This window comes from Aethalodelphis obliquidens, unplaced genomic scaffold, assembly GCF_003676395.1.
Source record: "Aethalodelphis obliquidens isolate GAN/ISIS:26980383/991018 unplaced genomic scaffold, ASM367639v1 scaffold39, whole genome shotgun sequence".
Classification (NCBI taxonomy): domain Eukaryota; kingdom Metazoa; phylum Chordata; class Mammalia; order Artiodactyla; family Delphinidae; genus Aethalodelphis; species Aethalodelphis obliquidens.
Genome location: NW_020837983.1, coordinates 3,506,131 through 3,525,132, shown reverse-complemented (window position 1 = coordinate 3,525,132; position 19,002 = coordinate 3,506,131). Strand labels below are relative to the sequence as shown.

The following is a 19,002-nucleotide window of genomic DNA, read 5'->3' as shown; positions in this document are numbered from 1 at the left end:
ACTCAATCCTTCATTTATTTAGAAATTGCTATGAGCATTACAATGTTGTAGAACCTGTGGAAAAAAAGATGAATAAGACACAATTATCTTGGAGGAATTTCTACAAGAAATCACATGATTGAGAAATCATGGATTAGAGATATAAAAATTACACAATAGGGTACTTACCCTCAGGGGCTTCTAGTGCTTTTTTATAAATGTATGTTTAGTGATAGAAAATTTCAGGGAACAGTAATGATTCAGAATAAGATATGAATATCACTTCTTCAAAATGTGGAATTATTTCTATTGAGAAGCTATTTTTAGTTTGTGTCTTTTACCAATATAAACAAAATGTCATAATTTATGACCCAGTAATGAGTACCACCTAAAAATTATTTGCACAACTAATATTTGCTATTTGGTTGCTGTTCAATTTGAAGATTATTTTTCAAGAGTTGCAACATCAGGGAAAATTTTTTTAGAATGCAAATAACCTGTGTTTCCTAGTATTTAGAAGGAAAAAGATAATCTATATTTGTTTATTAAGTAGTTTATTTGAAACAAGTAATTATAATAAAAAATAAGGATCAGAAATTTGATTTATCTGTTACATAAATAAAATATTCAAATGGCAACCAGATCCTGCTAACAACCCCTTGGGTTGAGCCAGCTGGAAGCATTATTTTTGTTCTCTTTGTTATTCCTGATCTAAAACTAAAAATGGCCAAGGGTGGGGAGAGTCATAAATGCCTGTAGGTCTCTAAGTTATGGTTAGTGTGACCAGAATTCTGAAAGCAGTATTTTCAAATTTTACCATAGTTTTAACCCTCCAAGTATGCAGTCCCCACAATACTTATCTCCTTAGCAGAATAGGGACATTCTGAAACAAATGATTTGCTGTACCTCCTCGTCCAATACTTCGGAAGCCTCACCCCCTACACCATAGTATGTTGAATAGACTTAATTGAATTAATGGATCTTCTGAAGTTGTATTCTATGAATGTTCTCTGCTTCCTACCCTTAAACCCCTTTTTCATGCCTCTGGATATTCTGAAAATGTACAATGAAGATGATACAGAGCTGTTTGAAAGGATAAGAAGGAGTTGAAAAACAGCAATTAGAGGTGATTATCAATGAGATGAGAATCACAGACTCTAATCAAGAGTAAAAACTTTAGTCTTGTGTTAAGCTTATGGGAATGGTGACTGCTGTTGAACAGTTTTTTGTCCACTGTACAGGACAGATGGAGTTTGCAGTTGTGTGTCACTTGTTTATTACATCCTCTTAAAATTAGTAGCTGTGTAACCAGATGGGTCTGGGAGCACAGCTGTGGATACAAGAAAATAAATGAAACCTGTCTGATGCTGCCATGCCCTTTTGAGATGCCAAAGTATTCCAACTGCAGCAGAGAAAATTCACTTTAATTTGACATTATATTGATAGAGTAGATTGAGAAATCAAATCTTACAAAAATAGTTGACACTGTCTTTCAACCCCATGTATTTTATTAATATTTATTTTTATAGTTTGCAAATCTAAAAAAATCTAATTATAAAGCTAAAAATCTGTATAAAATGTCCATTTGTAATTTCAATATCCAGGTAAAAATTACATGTTGATTATAAACCGAATTTATTTTAATGCTTTTAAAGTTTATTAGGTGGCATATGTTGAATTATTAATTTTGCATTCTTTTGAAATGTAAACTACATTTGTGTAAGTGCAAATAAATTGCTTCTCCATAAAATAATGTCAGGAAGGGGTGTGATATGCAAGTGAGAATTACAAGGGAATATTTAAGCCCCTTAGGATACTGTACTAGCACTATTTATTCTTCTTTCTGTTTAGCCAAATGATATGTTAATATTGAGACAATTCCTTCATGGTATGTGTGTGTGTGTGTGTGTGTGTGTGTGTGTGTGTATATATATATAAGTTTATAGACTTTTTGAAAAATAATATGATTTTTGCCATTGTATATATGTTAATTTTTTGGCTATTATTTCAGCATAATTGATTAATATAATCCATATCAAATCACCAAATGAAGTATCCAGGACCATCCTTCATAGTTGTGTTAATTATATCATATCATGCTTTATGAGCCAAGAGTACTTAGTTTTGTTCTGCCACATTGTAAACTATAGAATTTAGAATTTAAAAATGAGTTTTAAAAAATAATATTTAATAAGGATGTTTACAGAGACATAATGTAGAAACTGGTTATAATAGTTTCTTCCTATTAGAAAAGGAATGATAATTTAAAAAAGAATCTGTGTCCAAATGCTATAGCTAATAATAAATGTATTGAAGCAAGAAATAATGTTATTTCTTTCTCAAATGTTATTTCTTTCTCAGATAGAGAAAGATAAACTGTGTAGGCACAAACTACATTGCTTACATCCAACAGTTTGACATCCAAACTATGAAAATATATTAAAATTATAAATGTTAATTTTACTATTAGAAAAACACAAATTTAAATAAAAATAATAATACACATCTATTATTATACCCACTGATGTACCTGCCATTATATTAGGTATTGTCAAGCACAAAAGTTTCTTTGCTTAATGACAGAAAGTGTTAAACAAAAAGAATGTGATTATTAATTCTAGACTGTGTTTTTTTATCTCGTGAAACTGATAAAGTTAATCAACCTCATTTCATGAATTTCAAATCTACTTTTTTTTTCCTTCCTCAGGAAGTTGGCCTTCTACTTGCAGCTATATTGGCCCTCCTACTGGCTTTCTATGCTTTCTTTTATCTCAGACTGTCCACAGATGTTGACCCTGATCTGGAACCAGATGAAGATTAGTTGAGCAGCAATCAATGCATGAAAAGGATATAATTTTATAAAAGCACCTCTAGGGACCAATACTTTCTGAAGTACTGAGACAGCAAGGTCTTGAATTTTTTCTGCTGGTATTTTCAGTTTGCAGAAATATCTTTTAAAATGTTGCATAGGATATCAAGAAAAGAACCTTACCTAGTAATGTAGTATGTGTGCTACCAGATACTTTTATAAATCTTTCTACTTTGACAGGCAACCTATTCATGGTGCATTTAGATAAAGTGAAAAACAGATCCTAAATTCTTCAGATGTCTTAGGCAATTTATGTGTATAACTCCATCACTTACAGATTACTAAATCTATTTTTGTTCCATATACATTCTAAGTAAAAGTATATATCCTCATTTACAGAAACATTCTCTAGTCACATTCAGAGCCTAAGAAGGAATGAAAACTCATGGGAAATTTTTCATTTTACAGAGAAACCCTGCTTTCTTTCCAGACGTAGTTTATATCATTAGAGAGACAATCTGCACATACATCTACAGTAATCTTTTTCCTTCTTTGCCAACTGTTCAGTGCACATGTGCTCCATCAGAAATGGCACCTGGATGACAGAAGCTCAAAGAGTCACATATGTCTCTAAAATAGAGTTGCTTTCCTCTTGGGCTGTCTGAACTGGTGTAAATAGAAAGTTCAGTTGATCTTGATTTTAATTAACTTATTACTCTATTAATATAAACTTGGAATTCTATTTTAATTATGTTGTCCTGGCTGCTTGCAGTATCAGTTTGCCCCTCTTGTTAAGGAGATATGTAGCAACCTGTTGTCTAATTGTGCAGTGTTTTTCACACAACGGTAATAGCAGAAGTCCTACCTACTCAGAGTCATTTTCTTGGGTTGTCTCTTATATCTGAACAATACAAACTTGTTTTACAAAATTGTATTTTGTCTCTTGGGAATTAAATCAATTAGAACCCTTTCATGAAAAGTAATAGAAGAAAATATATGTCTTATATTACTCACATATGGAGTTTTTTGTTTATATGATTTTTCAAGGTATTTTACATTTGTTGGAGTATAATGACTAATGTAGTCAGTATTTTTTACTGGTAATGGAATTTTAAAATAATTTTATAACACATGAGTACATAAAGATTAGAAAATGGAAAAATATGTGTCCACAGCAGAGTTGTTAGTTACTACCTTACATAAATATGTATAGAAAATGAATAGCTTGCAACATGTGCATAAGGTGTTTCATAGTAAATACATTGTATTTATAAAGAGTAAATAAAATGTTAAGATTGTTTCCATACTCTCCAAGAGAAGAAAGTATTGATAAATATCCTAGATAGTCTTTGAGACTTTTGCAGATAGTTGAATGTGGTTGTGTAGCATTATGTTCTGTAGAATTTTTTCAAGTAGCATAACTTATTTCATCAGTGTGAAAACAGCCAAAAGTACCGGTGTCCTCACAGATCATTTATGCCAAACATCTGAGGGCAAAATTTAGCCAGTGCTGTTTCCTGGATTCTTCCCATTGAAATCACAAACTTAAGAGACAGACCAAGAGTTCCTATACATTCACCACAGTGGACAAATCCAAGTGGCATTTTTAGGAAAGGTTGCAGCATTTAATGCCATGTGGTATGTCTGTTTGTGAAGTGGGTGGCAAGAGAATATCCAAGCTGGCATTTTGGATATGATGGGTCTTTTACTTTCCTGAGTGACATGCCACATGTCAAGAAATACTGCTTTCCCCCACTCCTATCACATTTATGTGAACAATCTTCATTTAGTTATTTCCCCTCCCATCTGGTGTTAAATACAGTCATATAAAATAAAGATTATTTCTAATTTCAGTGGTAATTTAAATGCAAAGATATGTAATAATTGTCTATTAAATATCTATCCAAGTGAGATATTACAGAATTTACAGTATTTAAAATAGATGATTGTACTCTTGGAAATGTTTGAAAATTCATTACCCTGAAAAAAAGGAGAAAAACAACTTTACTATCCTGTTCTACTCTTGAGGTATTCTTTGGAGGAAAAATGTTGTTTCTGATAGTAATGAATATTAGCCTAGACACAGCATAACTAACTTAACTGATTAACTTATGGTAAGTCCCAAAGGCTAAACTCTGATTTTAATAAATAGCAGGTAAAGTGAGACAATGTATATTTACAAAATAATGTTTTCGTGAAATGCACATTTTTCAAACTCACATTAGCTGGGAAGCAGCCAATCCTCTGTAGAGAAATCCCAAGTTGAAGTCTGGTTTGAATCTTTGAAGACAGAGAGGTGATATCCGGTCTGCAGTTTCAGGGGACTACACTTTTAAATAGTGAGTGGTATTTGGCATAAATCTGAAACTGGCACCATACAAATTTTAGGCATGGGTTTTTCCCCTCCAATAATTCACTGCTCAGAGTAATTCAGAAGGCAAAAAAAAAAAAAAAAAATTAATGACTTTTCAGAATGTTAGAATCTATCTGTTAACATACTCTTTCTGCAGAAGAAATTTCAACTAACGCAGCTGGACTTAACGTACAGCCTATAGAACACTTTGAATGAAGCTTGAGTGGTTGCTGGTTCTTATATTGCATGAAAAATACAGAATATGTAAATTCATTTGAGAGGCGATGTTGTAAAAATATAACCTCATCTATAATTTCTTCTAAAACAAATGTGCTAAAATCCTATTTTACTACCAGAATGAGGTTTTGTTGTTGTTTTAAGGTGGCAAAATACTTGAAGATTTTCCAATCTTTTTCAATTTTTTGTAAATGTAGGTGAAGTACTCCCACTCCAACCAAGGATTACAAAATCCTGAGAATATGTTCTTATTCATTTCTGTAATTGCAGTAGTGTAGTGGTCTGCACATTTTTAATAAATGCATGTTAGAATTTAAGTTAATCTCTTTCAGTCCTCTCAGAGCCTGGCACAGTTCTTGCATGTAACAGATGATCAAAAATTATTTGCATTTAATAAATAAAACTTAAAAATCACAATATTGATCAACTCAGCATTTAACATTTATGGTCTTTGGTTGTATTGGGACACATATATATTTAATCCTGGTTCTCTTTAAGATCAAGACAACTAGCATTAAATTTGCTACACAACAGAAACGTTGCTCTTTTCTAGGAAATCAAATATGCTATTTTCATCTTAGTATTGTTAAAAATCATACTCATTGTTTTAAATTTAACTTAGTCTAAATCTTCACTCCCATTGTAAAAAAAACTAAATTTTCATTATAATGCTATATTTATGTGAAAACTAAAGTGTTATATTTTCCAGAATCTAAATTATATAGTCATTGATAATTCAGTAGATCAAGTTATGCTTTAGATAAGCTTCAGAAATAAACTTCTAGATATTAAACTTAAATTTTAATGTATTTCATCCATAACATAAGGTTATTGTGTCAGAGACTATCTAAGATAAACTTTTATTTTTTTCTTACCAACAATTACGTGAAGACACTTACCTGAGGCTTCTCTGGGGAGATTCTCACCACTTTTCCCTTAGCAGCACTGCCTTCTTTTATTAGAATTGCTCCAATGCAGCCTGGATAGAATGTTTGCTAGATTTTGTTCCACTGACACCATATCTAAAATCAGTGTAACCTACAGTAAAAATTGTAGCAGATGAATTCAGTGCTTACAGAAACACTTTACTATTTTGTATAGGTTTTAGCTATACAGGTAAGTATAGAGGGAACTGGGAGAGTCACTTCAAGAACTATATCAGTGTGGAAATATCTATAGTGGGTCAGTAAATGTATCTAAAAACAATTGAACTGCTGTCGTATTCAGCATTGTGCCTCTTTGTTAGACAATTTTTTTTTTTATCCCTAGCAACAGACATGAGATCCTTATTTCAAGAAAAATAAGATACTTTACATGCCAGAAGATTTTTTGATGACAGTACCCCCTCCTATTCTTCATTTTTTAAAACAACAACCAAAATGGTGGGGAGGCAGCCAAAATTTGAGGTACCAATGCCTCTCGAACAGATGTCGCACCATTATTTTTTAGCTCGTTTAGATGAATAAACATGTTAAACTGTGAAGTATTACATTTTAGATTTTTTCATTAAAAAAAGAGACAATCTGTTTACTGTCCTAATTGAGACAACAATCCTTGTGGTTGCCAGTTTTGGCAGTCATAACAATGAACTATAAATATTTGGACCAACCAAGTAAATGATGGCTATAAAGGCTATAGCATGTGTAAAGTTCTGTTTTCACGGGCACCCATCTTAGTATGGCATTTTTTTCTGACTTCTTCAAATACAATTGTTTGTGTAAATCTGAAGTTTCATGGTGAGCCTAAAAGAAATTGATTTCAATATCTAATTTTGTTCTAGTTTATCATCCTTTTCAGTGTTCAACTATCCATCTGCTTGTAACAAATTGCTTCTGCAGTTGCTCTATTGAATGTGACAAGGCAGGTCTTATTGGATTGCCTTCTCTGTACATCCTAGGATAATACAAAATTCAGAGGGTTTTTTTTTGTTGTTGTTCTCATATATATAAAGTGAGGTTAAAAATATTTTTAAAAGTCTCTTTAATTGCAGTTTTTTAAAAGAAGATTTTATAGATAAACATGGCCAAATATAAGTCTTGCTATAATGACCATGAGATGGAGGTCATAGTCTTAGCCCTTATCAGTATGCTTTACATAAAACAAGGGTGTGGGAGAAGTTGGTGGACCAAAGAGAAATAATCCAGACATTAAAAACCTATTTATGACACTAGTTCCTAAACATTTGTGATGCAGATAGTGAGTGCCCTTCTAGGCATCTTATTTGAGTTCTCTTGCTCACTTTTCCTACTCTTCACCCATGTACCTCAATTCTAAATTCTCAGCAATCTCGAACATTCCTTCTCTGTTTGTGTGAACCTCACTTGTACTTTGTAATACTTAACTTTGTGCTTACTATATTAACTGCCTCTATCTACTGTTTTACTTAGAATCATCATTGATCCTTACCTATATTTTCTACTGTCTCTTACTTCTTACCTGCTTTCTTTTTAATCTGTCACTAACCACAGGCATTACACAAAACTAGAGAATAGTACAATGAACCTCAGTCTACCCATCACCTAGTTTCAACAATTACCAATATTTTGCCACTGCTTTATATACTCCGTGCATTTTCTGTAACCTGAGGTATTTTATAGCAAAATTCAAATATGCTGACATTTTACCTGTAAATATCTCAGTATGCATCCCTGAAGGAACTTTCATATTTGTTTGTTTGTTATTTGTTAGGTATTATTTTTTGAGTTACTAAGAAGCTACTATTACAGCTAATATAATTAATTTTTTCTTGTTATCACTTAATACCAAGTCAATATTCAGATGTCCTTAACTGCCTCCAAGATACCTATTTAAGATAAGTTTTGAATCAAGATCTGTACTGCATTTGGTTGTATGTCTCTTAAATTTCTTTTAAAGTTGACCCTTGAACAATGTGGGAATTAATCTCCTTATAACTCAGTCAGCCCTCCATATCCCTCATTGCTCCACATCCGCAGATGCAACCAACCATGATCATGTAGTAGTACTGTAGTATTTACTATCGAAAGATATCCACGTATGAGTGGACCCATGCAGTTCAAACCCATGTTGTTCAGGAGTCAACTGTATTCTGCAACAAACCTTTTTCTATCATGCCATTGATTGTTGAAGAAACCAAGTTATTTGTCCTTTTGGATGTTCAACATTCTAGATTTGGCTTTTTCATTTTGTTATTCATTTTATTCCTCTATTTTTCCTATTTTCTGTAAACTAGGAGTTAACTTTTAAGTTAGATTAGATCCAGACAGTTTTGTTGTTGTCATTTGTTTGTTTTTAAGGCAAGAGTATTTCATAGTGAGACACATGATATCTGGTTGTCTCACTTACGGTGGTGCTGAAATTTAATAGTGGATTCATGCGCTAGTAACCTGATTCCCTCCAAAATAAGGTTTTACATCAACATTTTACCTAAAGCTTTTAGCATCCATCCATAATTGTTTCCTCGGTTCATTATCTCATTAGGCATTTCAAACTGGTGATTTTCCGTCATTCCTTTACCATATATTAAGTGAAATTATTAAAAACAATTTTATCAACTATTTGGTTAGCTTACACAGCTTATAACAAGAAGGAAGCATAAATACTTGAAATCCAAATTTCAGAGTAATGGCTTAGCACTCTCTAACTGTGGCCAATAAAGATGTGTCATTGTTGTTCCTGTTGTTTCTTTTATTATCATTATAAAGGCATAGATTTTACCTATGTGGTGTGGCTCAATCCTTTGTAATCTTTGTTCTTTTCTGTACTGAAAGGAGAATTCCATTATCATGCTTTACGTTATTAAAATCATGAAAGTTTTATGTTTTTACACTATTTTAAGTTATTCTGAAAGTGACAGCCAGTCCAATCAGATTTTAAAAACAACAGGAATAAGTAGTAAATATGGGAAAAAGTATAATATTTTCATATTATATGATCGACTAGAAAACTAAGAAAATACTAAGTTTTATATAACATGCTCTTTTAGAAAAATATCTGTGAAAATCACTATCTATCTACCTAATAATTAGCTAAATATCATAACATGAAAATATTTTTACAATTGCAATCAAAACTACAGAATTATCTAGAAAAAAATCAGCAAGAAATATGAAGAGTCTTTATTGGAAAAAGAACTTTACAGGGGAACGTAATAAAACTTTAATAAAAAGGGACCAACTATTTCCCTGAATGAGATCATTCAGTATTGTACAAATATAAATTTTCTTCTGATCTGGAAATAGAAAAGAGAACCTTTATCAGATATTAAAGTGTATTATAAAGTTATAATACATAAAATAATATCATTGTCAAGGAAAAGTAGACAAACAAATAGAAAAAGTACAATGTCCAGAAATATATTCAAATGTAGACATTCATTTAATGTATCCTGTAAGTCATGAAGATGGAAAGATAGGTTATTTATTAAATGTATTAAAACAACTGAGTGTCCATTTTGAAATTAAAAGATGCCTACCATGACGTAAAACAAGATTAATTTCTGATGGAGTTTGATTTCTGTATGAAAATAAATGAAACCATAAAAAGTATTAGAAGAAATTGTAGACATTTTAAGAAAATTATAGTAGGGAAATTATTTCTAGGCATTGATTCATGAGTCAGAAACCATAAAGGAAATACTGTTGGTTTATAACACATTAAATTAAAATCTAACACATAACCCGGTACCCAGTGTTAATTAAAGATGTGAGAAAACAGTCTCTTTCATATACTGCTTAGGGGAATAGTAATCTTACACACTTTATGGAAGGGACTTTTGCAGTGTACTTTAAAAGTCTTAAATTTCATATATACTTTAGAAATTTATCTCAAGATAATAATGCCTATAGCGTGTAAATACACAAAGTTAACCACAGCATTCTTCGTAACATCAAAACAAACAAGCAAGCAAACAAAATGAAAGCAATGTAAATGCCCAATGTAGGAGTCTTTTTAAATGAGTCATGTTACATCTATAAAATAAAATGTGATGTATTTATAAAAATAACATATTTATACTTAACTGACATGGAGAGAGGTGAAAAAGCAGTCATAAAGGATTACATGTAATGCAGTTCTCTTGTTCGAATGTATATACATGTCTGTGTATTGTATATGTGTGTGTTTATATGATTCTGTTGGAAGAATATTTAGCAAAAATTAAAGAGTATTTACCTTTGGCTATTAAGTTATAAGTGATTTTTACTTCTCTATATTGAGAGAATTCTTCAGTCTCTGCTCTTCAGGAAAGACTAGAAGGGAAATGTTTTACTGAGCTACATCATGGGTCCAGACACCTGGCAGATCTATCTGTTTTGGGTTTTTTTTTTTCCCATTATGTTCTTCATTTTTCATTCAGTTAATAAACATTAAGCACCTATTAGGTGTTATAATAAGTCATCTTTTACATTTACTCATCTATATGCAATGTAAGAAGTATGGGAAAAGGCAGTTCTGGGTTTTTTTGTATGTTTTACAGTGAGAAATTGAGGAATGCTTCAGAAAAGAACTGATAATGTAATAGGGAAGAACTTTTGTATCCTATTACAAGCTAATAACTCAAGGCATGTTGCCTATGAGCTTAAATTATACATAACGGCTCATCTCTGGGAACCCTGACTCCCAGGTAATGAGCATTAAGCTAAAATACCTTTGTTTAGCTCACAGGAAACATCCTGACCAGGCCCACCTGTGAATGACTGCAGGGAGGAAGAAATTAACACATCCCTTCTGGAGGCTGATGGGAATCAGAAAATGCTTGACTTTACTCCCTCCGCTTTTAGTATAAAAGAAGCCTGAATTCTAACTCAGGCAATGTGGTTCTTTGGGGCATGCCCACCATCTTTTTAGTTTGCCGGCTTTCCAAATAAAGTCATTATTCCTTGTCCCAACAACTCGTCGCTCGATTATTGGCCTGTCACGTGGCGAGTGGTACGAGCTTAGACTCAGTAACAGTATTTGGGTTTATACATTTGTTCATTCAAAAATAACTTAATTGAACATTTACTACATGCCAGAACTGTTTTTGTGCTTGCAACATATCCATAAACATTAAAAAACAAAAACAATACCCTTGCTCTCATGACATATGATCTTGAGAGATGGTGATGGTTTCATCAAACAGAAAAAAAGCGTGAAAATGGTATTCTGAAGTGAGAGAAAACCAATACAAGAGTACAAATACATACTAGTACTTGAGTGCTTGGCCTGTTGCAGCCAAGAGTGGCTGAAACACAGAGTGTATGTGGTAAAGTGGAGTGAGAAGGTTGTTTGTTAATGTCCCTTCGTACTTATTGTCACCTTTCTTTCCTTTGCCTAAAACCATTTCCTTATATTTAATCGGGAAAATGCCTACATATCTATCCTTTAAGACCCATCTGTTCCCAGATTTCCCTGGACTTCCCCCGCTCCAGCCACCAACACCTCCAACCCAAGGCTAGAATTTATTCCATGACAATTATTCATTTATATAATTCTTCCACTGGACTCTGAGGTCCTTCAGGAAGGAGCTCTGGGTTTCATTGCTGTCAAGCACTGCTCTAGACCCATGGCATTTGCCACAGTAAATATTCTTGAGTGAATAAATACTGCACCTCATTCCCTAGAACAGGGTTTCTCAACATTGGCACTATTGACATCTTAGGCTAGATAATTCTGTTGTGGGGCCCTGTCCTGTGCATTGGAGGATGCTTAGCAGCAGACTTAGATGCTAGTATGCAACTAGATGCCAGTAGAACCTCCTCCTGCCCCAGTTATTGTTGGAGGAGGTCATCAAGAGGATGGACAACTGGTTGGCCCATGAGTTGGACCAGGGCAATGGGAGGTTCCTTGCCCCTTCCCTGGGATGTATATTCTTCCCACTGTTTCCACAGTGGGAACCATTTTCAAGGACACAACCTTTGGAGGGCAATGTATTGTGGAAATCATTTGGACTGTGTACGTGACTGTTAAGGCCTCTATATAAATGTTATGATTCTGACAGCAAGTGCAGAGATCTACTCATCTCTTACTTTCTAATTTTTCATTCATTTGACTTGCCTTTTACTGAGATTGGTGTGTTAAAGTCTTTTATTAGTATTTTTTTTTCTCATATCTTCTGTGGGTTTTGCATTTTGAACATGACTGCTTTGTTATCTGGTATCTTGTTATTTGGTGTATTGACATTCATTATTATATCTTGATTATAAGTTTTGGATTTTAGCATTATAGAGAGTCCTTGATGCTTTTAGGCCTGAATTCTACCTTTTTAATATCAATATCACAATTCCTGCTGTCTTATAGTTTCACTTTTTTTTTTTTTTTTTTTGCGGTACACAGGCCTCTCACTGTTGTGGCCTCTCCCATTGTGGAGCACAGGCTCCGGACGCACAGGCTCAGCGGCCATGGCTCACGGGCCCAGCCGCTCTGCGGCATGTGGGATCTTCCTGGACCAGGGCACGAACCCATGTCCCCTGCATCGGCAGGCAGACTCTCAACCACTGCACCACCAGGGAAGCCCAGTTTCACTTTTTTGATATGTCTTTTCCCATACCTATGATTTCAACATTTTGAAACACTGTATGTTTGTTGTGTCCCTTACATAGAATCACAGAGTTCAGATTTGCTTTATGAGCCAATTTGGATTTTTTTTTTAATAGATGAATTAAGCCCATTCACATTTTCCAATGTGGCTGATATATTGATATCAACTCTGCATATAATTTTATTTTACAGTCACCAAATATATTTACTTATATATACTATGTTTCTGTATTTGATGTGGCTTTGCTTCTAAAAATTATTTTGGTATTTTTGAACATTGGTATTTTTATTTAGAGATTTCACTTATATTTATGCCTTTTTTGTGCACTTAATATACCTTTTCTTAAATAACCTTTTATTCAGTAGACTGTCAGTCTTACATGATATCCTTGACTTTCGTCTATTACCTATAAAACAGTCAATAATCTTAGTCTGCTTTCTCCTTTGTCTTTTCCTTCTTCTATTTCTAGTTGTTTTCTTTCTACTTTTCTAGAGTATATTCTTCTACTCATGCCACTACCCTTCTTTTAGGTATTTAACTCTTAAAATACTCAAAAATTAAACTTAAATTTAACTCAAAAATTTAAAATATATAAAATGCTTATCATCATTTATTTTGCCAAAATTTTCCAGGTTATCTCCTAGTTGAGTGAAGGTCATCCAACCAAGGAAGAGCTCATGTGTAAACTATTCTCTTGATTCACGAACCTTTAAAATAGTTTTTCTATTGCCTTGACACCTGAGGGACAGTTGGGTGATTACAGAACACTTGGCCTGCAATTTTTTTTGTTTGTGTGTTGCCTTTGAAAAGCTTGATGCCAGTCTTTCCTAGACCCCCTCTATGCATAAGCAACTCGATGTTATTGCCGGTATACCCTGAATTCTAATTGTTTTTCTAGAACATGTCTCTAAGTTGATTATTTTTGAGTTTTCTAGGCACACAGTGGGCGCTTTGAATATGTAAAAAAAGGTTTTTCTTACTTTTGAAAAGTTTTCTTTGATTATACTTTTACATATCAGTTATAGCACGTTTTGTTTTCCTTCTTCAGAGACTTCAATTATATGTATTTTGAATTTTTTTTTCATGTCGTCAATTTCAACCATTTTCTCTTTGACCCTTTTACTTACTACTTTATCTCATTTTATCCTTTTATCCTGCTTTCCTTCAAAGTTCCTTAGTAAATTTCACTAGAATCTATTATACCTTGGGTACCTCTCAATTTATTCTTTATTTCTGAGATGGGCTAGTTTTTTTCTACAGTTTCTTTGCTGAGATCAATCAACTCTTACTCCATCACTCCCCTTTTTTTTTCCCATTGTGGCCTTAGTTTTAAACTTTCTGTTTCTAGTTTATATCTGTATCTATATCTGTGTCTCTACGTATCTATATCTAATTTTCAAATGCTCATTTGAGGATTTTTAATTCAGTTAAAAATTGTGTAAGCATATTCTTCTGGTTTGTGGTTTTTGGTTGTTTTTGTTTGTTTGTTTTTGTTGTTGCTTTTTGGTACAGACCATTTCATCAGCTGAAGTATTTTGATTTGAATTTTCTGTTTTCTTCTTCCATTAACTTTGTATGTAGTTGGTTTGATTTTTTTTTTTTTCTATTCCTAGTCATTTTGGGGGTTGAGTCTCTAGTTCAGGATTACTTCCTTATAAAAGCTTAGTGAAGCCAGTTTCTTTAATGAATGCTTTCAGTGGTAGGGAAGACACAAAGGATCACATGCCTTGTCTCTTTCATTTCTGAAAGATCCTCAGGTTTTCCCTTACCTTCTTTCTCATTTCTGCTACATTCTCAAGAGCATAATCTTTTCTCTACTTTTATGATTCTCACTAAGAAGCAATGCTCTTTGAGGCTGCTGACTTCCTCAGTATTAACCATTTTCGAATATTTTTCCTATAGCTGGTACTGTGAAGTGCCAAATACCAGACCTCAAATTTTGCCACTTAGTATTGTACTTCCTTTTTCTGGGGTCTTTGACTTGTTGATGTGTTCCACTTTTTAATGGTGTGTCTTAAGTGTCCCCTTTCCTAATTTTGGCACCTACAGGCTTAACATGTTTGTTGGAATGTGGTGTTTATATCTCTATTTACAGGTAACTTGATTTTGGTGTTTTCTACTTCCTAATGAGGGTAAACACTTGAGCCATTTGTGATTATATTTGCATTCTTATTTTGATATTATCATTGGGTGGAGGACTTGAGAGATTCAAGTTCAGGAGGATATCGTTATCTCCAGTCCCACAATTTTTAAATAGATTTTGAAATTGCTTATTTTCTAGGTTAAATGTATAAAGCTGCTTTGGATTTGTCTTCTATAGACCTTATTATATTTTGAATTTTAAAATGTTTTTTGTCTTTAACTTGTATATCCCTAAATGGACTCCACACTTTGAGGGGAAAGATCTTGTAATTCTGATATTCACCATAGTACCTGGTATACTAACATACACAGAATAGCTTCTCAATACATATTAATTATTCAGTTATTAAAACTTTTTATGTAAGAAATTGTAAGCAAAATATTTGGTTTCTTTATATATCTTTTTAAAAAGATTTCATACCTAGATAAATATTGAGAAATATCTCCTAAAACCATTAAAATGTAGTCCAGTTTCTTAAAAAGAATCCACGTTTTAAGAGAAGCACCAATATGAGAACATGTTCTCATGATAAAACTGGAAATAATAGACTAAGTAGTTTCTCCAATTCATATTTTTCTCAGTAATTTCTCTGCAAAAAAAAAAAATGGAAACCCATAAACTTTGTTCATTTTAACACGTGTAAAAATTAAATCAGCAAACAATAAGAAAATATAATACATTATTGTAATCTCTGCTATTTGTTAATTCATTTAATTTAAATGCAAATTGTATGTTTTAATCATAAATTGCTTGGTACCAGGTTGTTCCTAGTAATGAGCAGTTCAAGAGATGGCACTTTTTTGAAATTCTAATAAAGCATTCCACAGAGCCCTCATTCTTTGTGAGCATGGTTGCCCCTTGAAACATCCTGAAATACAGAGCTAAAATGATTTAAAACCTCAGAAGACGGTTTCTAAGGTTGGAATAGGAAGCTACTCTTGGCTTCATGGCTAGATCTGAACACCAAAGTTAAGAAGTAATTTCAAATCAATCTGTAGAAAGATTTTACCTCTGATCATGAACGAACAGAAGCCCTCTCTCCAGAAGGTGTCAGGAGTCATATGATGGACACTAATGATGTCTGCTGCCTTTTATCATCTGTCAGGGACGAGTCACATTTATTTCCACACAGACAGTGAGAACATTTAATGAAACAAAACAGCATTATCGAGCTCCAGGTTTCCCAATTCTCTTTGGTCCTAGAAATGAAGCCCCAGTTTCATTAAATTGTAGCTTTTGGAGGTATACTACAATTATAGTCCATTGAACCAAAAATTATAATAAGATCCCAAAGCAAAGCTTTAATATACACAGACCTCCTCTCTCTATTTCAAAAGTTCAAGTTAATTCAGCAAATACCACAGCTTTAGGATATATATATATAGAGAGAGAGAGAAAAAATTATAGAATAAATACAAAAATGAATTAAAAATAACCAAAATCATATTATCCAGAAATATTCCCTAATAATGTTTATACATTAATTATTTTGCTTTTAGCCTTCTAGACTTTATACTTTCATGTTATTATAAAAGTATGCAATTTATTTGTTCCCAGGCCTCAATAGCCTGTGACTACTGTAATACCCAAATTTTTGCTGTCTTTAATCAAAAAATGCACAAATGTAGGCATATATAGGCCTACCATATTGTCATATTCTTATTTATTTATTCACTCAACAAATATTTACTGTATTTCCACTAGAAGCAAGGCACTTTTTAGCAACTAGAAATATAGCAGTGAACCAAAAATAATGAAATCTGTCCACACAGAGCTCGTATTCTGGAAGAATAGCTGAGCAGAGATATAAAATAAACAAATGAAAAAATACATACAAATATATAAACATAATATGCCAGGTGATGAGAAGTGCTATGGAGAAAAAGAAGGTGAGGGAGGTGGAAAATGAATGTCTCTTCACCCCACTTGCTCTACCAGACAATTCAGACTATTTTTTTTAATTAATTTATTTATTTATTTATTTATGGCTGTGTTGGGTCTTCGTTGCTGCGCACGGACTTTCTCTAATTGTGGTGAGTGGGGGCCACTCTTTGTTGCGGTGCATGGGTCTCTTGTTACAGAGCACAGGCTCTAGGTGCCTGGGCTTCAGTAATTGTGGCACATGGGCTCAGTAGTTGTGGCGCTCAGGCTTAGTTGCTCCGTGCCATGTGGGATCTTCGTGGACCAGGGCTTGAACCTGTGTCCCCTGCATTGGCAGGTGGATTCTGAACCACTGTGCCACCAGGGAAGTCCCAGACTGTTCTTGATTTGACCAGACATGCTTTGACCTGAGGGCCTTTGCACTGACTGTTTTTTCTATTGGACTCACTCTTTCATCTCTTTCTAATCTTTGCTCAAATGATAACTTCTCAATGAGACCAACCCTAACTAGTCTACTTAAAATTGCAACCTGATGCCATCTGCCCTCACCAGCACTCCTAAGCCATCATCGTATTTTGTCACTACCTAAGGCTTATCACTTTTGAACATTCTGCATAGTTTACTTAGTTATTAAGCATATTGTCTATTTTCAGTCTCTCTCCACTGGAATGGAAGGTCCATAAGAGCAGAGATTTTTGCCTGATCACTAATGTATTCCAAGTGCTGAAACTAGCATCTGGTACAAAATAAATGTTCAAAAAATATTTGTTGGGGCTTCCCTGGTGGCGCAGTGGTTGAGAGTCCGCCTGCCGATGCGGGGGGACACGGGTTCGTGCCCCGGTCCGGGAAGATCCCACATGCCGCGGAGCAGCTGGGCCCGTGAGCCATGGCCTCTGAGCCTGCACGTCTGGAGCCTGTGCTCCGCAACGGGAGAGGCCACAGCAGTGAGAGGCCCGCGTACTGCAAAAAAAAAAAAAAAAAAATTTGTTGGATGATTAAAGTGGAGATGTTGAATAAGCAGTTGAATATCTAAGACTCAATTCTGGCGAGAGAAATCCAGCCTAGAAATACAAATTTGGGAGTCATATAGGGTGACATTTTAAGTCATAACATTGTATGAGACCTCCTAGGGAATAAGTAACAATAGAGAAGAGGCCCTTAGAAATGTTAAGGAATCAACAAGATGGGGGCACTCCAGGGAGGAAGGCTGAGAAAAGAGGGTAGTAAGGCAGGGGGAAAACCAATTGTGTTTGGCCTCCTGTCATATGAGGGAAGAAAATGCTTCAATAAAGAAAACGTCAACAAATTTAGAATATTTGTCTTTTTGTAAAAGATAAATATGCAACATACCTTAATTTTTACTACTCTTTTAACTACTACACTGCAAGATAAGCTCTGTATTTCTGAGTAGTAAAAACAATTTTTTGTCACTCCAATTTCATTACGAAGTATTATAAATATTCTGTTTTTTATAAAATGAGCTGCTGGCAATACGTGCACATAAACTGCAGGGTGGCCCAGTAAATGAACAGCAAGTATCCTGAATCTCTTAAGATGCACAGGCTTCCCTTTAGAAATCCATTCATCTGCAAAATAACACTCCAAGGGACCTAAGGTTGAGCTTATTCAAATGAGACTCATCACCTGCTTTCTCAGTTCCCTTCCTCCTCTAATGATTTCTTCTCCCATATGTGGCACATCTTTCTGTAAAAGCTTCACTATTCTACATGATTCCTCTTCCCTCCCTTCCAGCCAAGGGACCAGCTGTGTTGGTTTTGTATCCTGCCTATGTTGCCTCTGTTGCTTTTACTGCATCCTGTTTGCTCCTTCCTTACTAAGGGCATCTTCTTTCAGGCCCTTAATACTACAGTTTCTGTCTTCTCTTCATAACCAAGTGTCATCAAAGCTGTCTCTCTTAAGGTTCATCTGCATTCACTAACTCCCCTTGTCACCCCCTTTCATTCCTCACCTACTGTACTTTAACTGTACTGTTCTCACATCTCTGTCACATCTGCTTCAGCTGGGATTACTAATAACCACCTAACTATCCACTTAAGTGAACTTTTTCAGTTCTTACTTTGCCTATTTGTGGCACTAGACAT

At 34.0% G+C, this 19,002-nt stretch overlaps 1 protein-coding gene across 4 annotated transcripts in view; it reads left to right on the top strand.

Moving 5' to 3' along the window:
* The window catches only part of TRIQK (triple QxxK/R motif containing), a 98,988-nt gene extending 87,747 nt beyond the window's left edge, over positions 1-11,241 (top strand). For all 4 annotated transcript variants that reach the window (XM_027131388.1, XM_027131390.1, XM_027131387.1 and 1 more), the window contains one exon: positions 2,687-11,241. In XM_027131388.1, the coding sequence (XP_026987189.1) occupies positions 2,687-2,800 (114 nt within the window). In that variant the 3' untranslated portion in view covers positions 2,801-11,241. The remainder of the gene's footprint in view (positions 1-2,686) is intronic.
* The last annotated feature ends 7,761 nt before the right edge of the window (positions 11,242-19,002 follow it).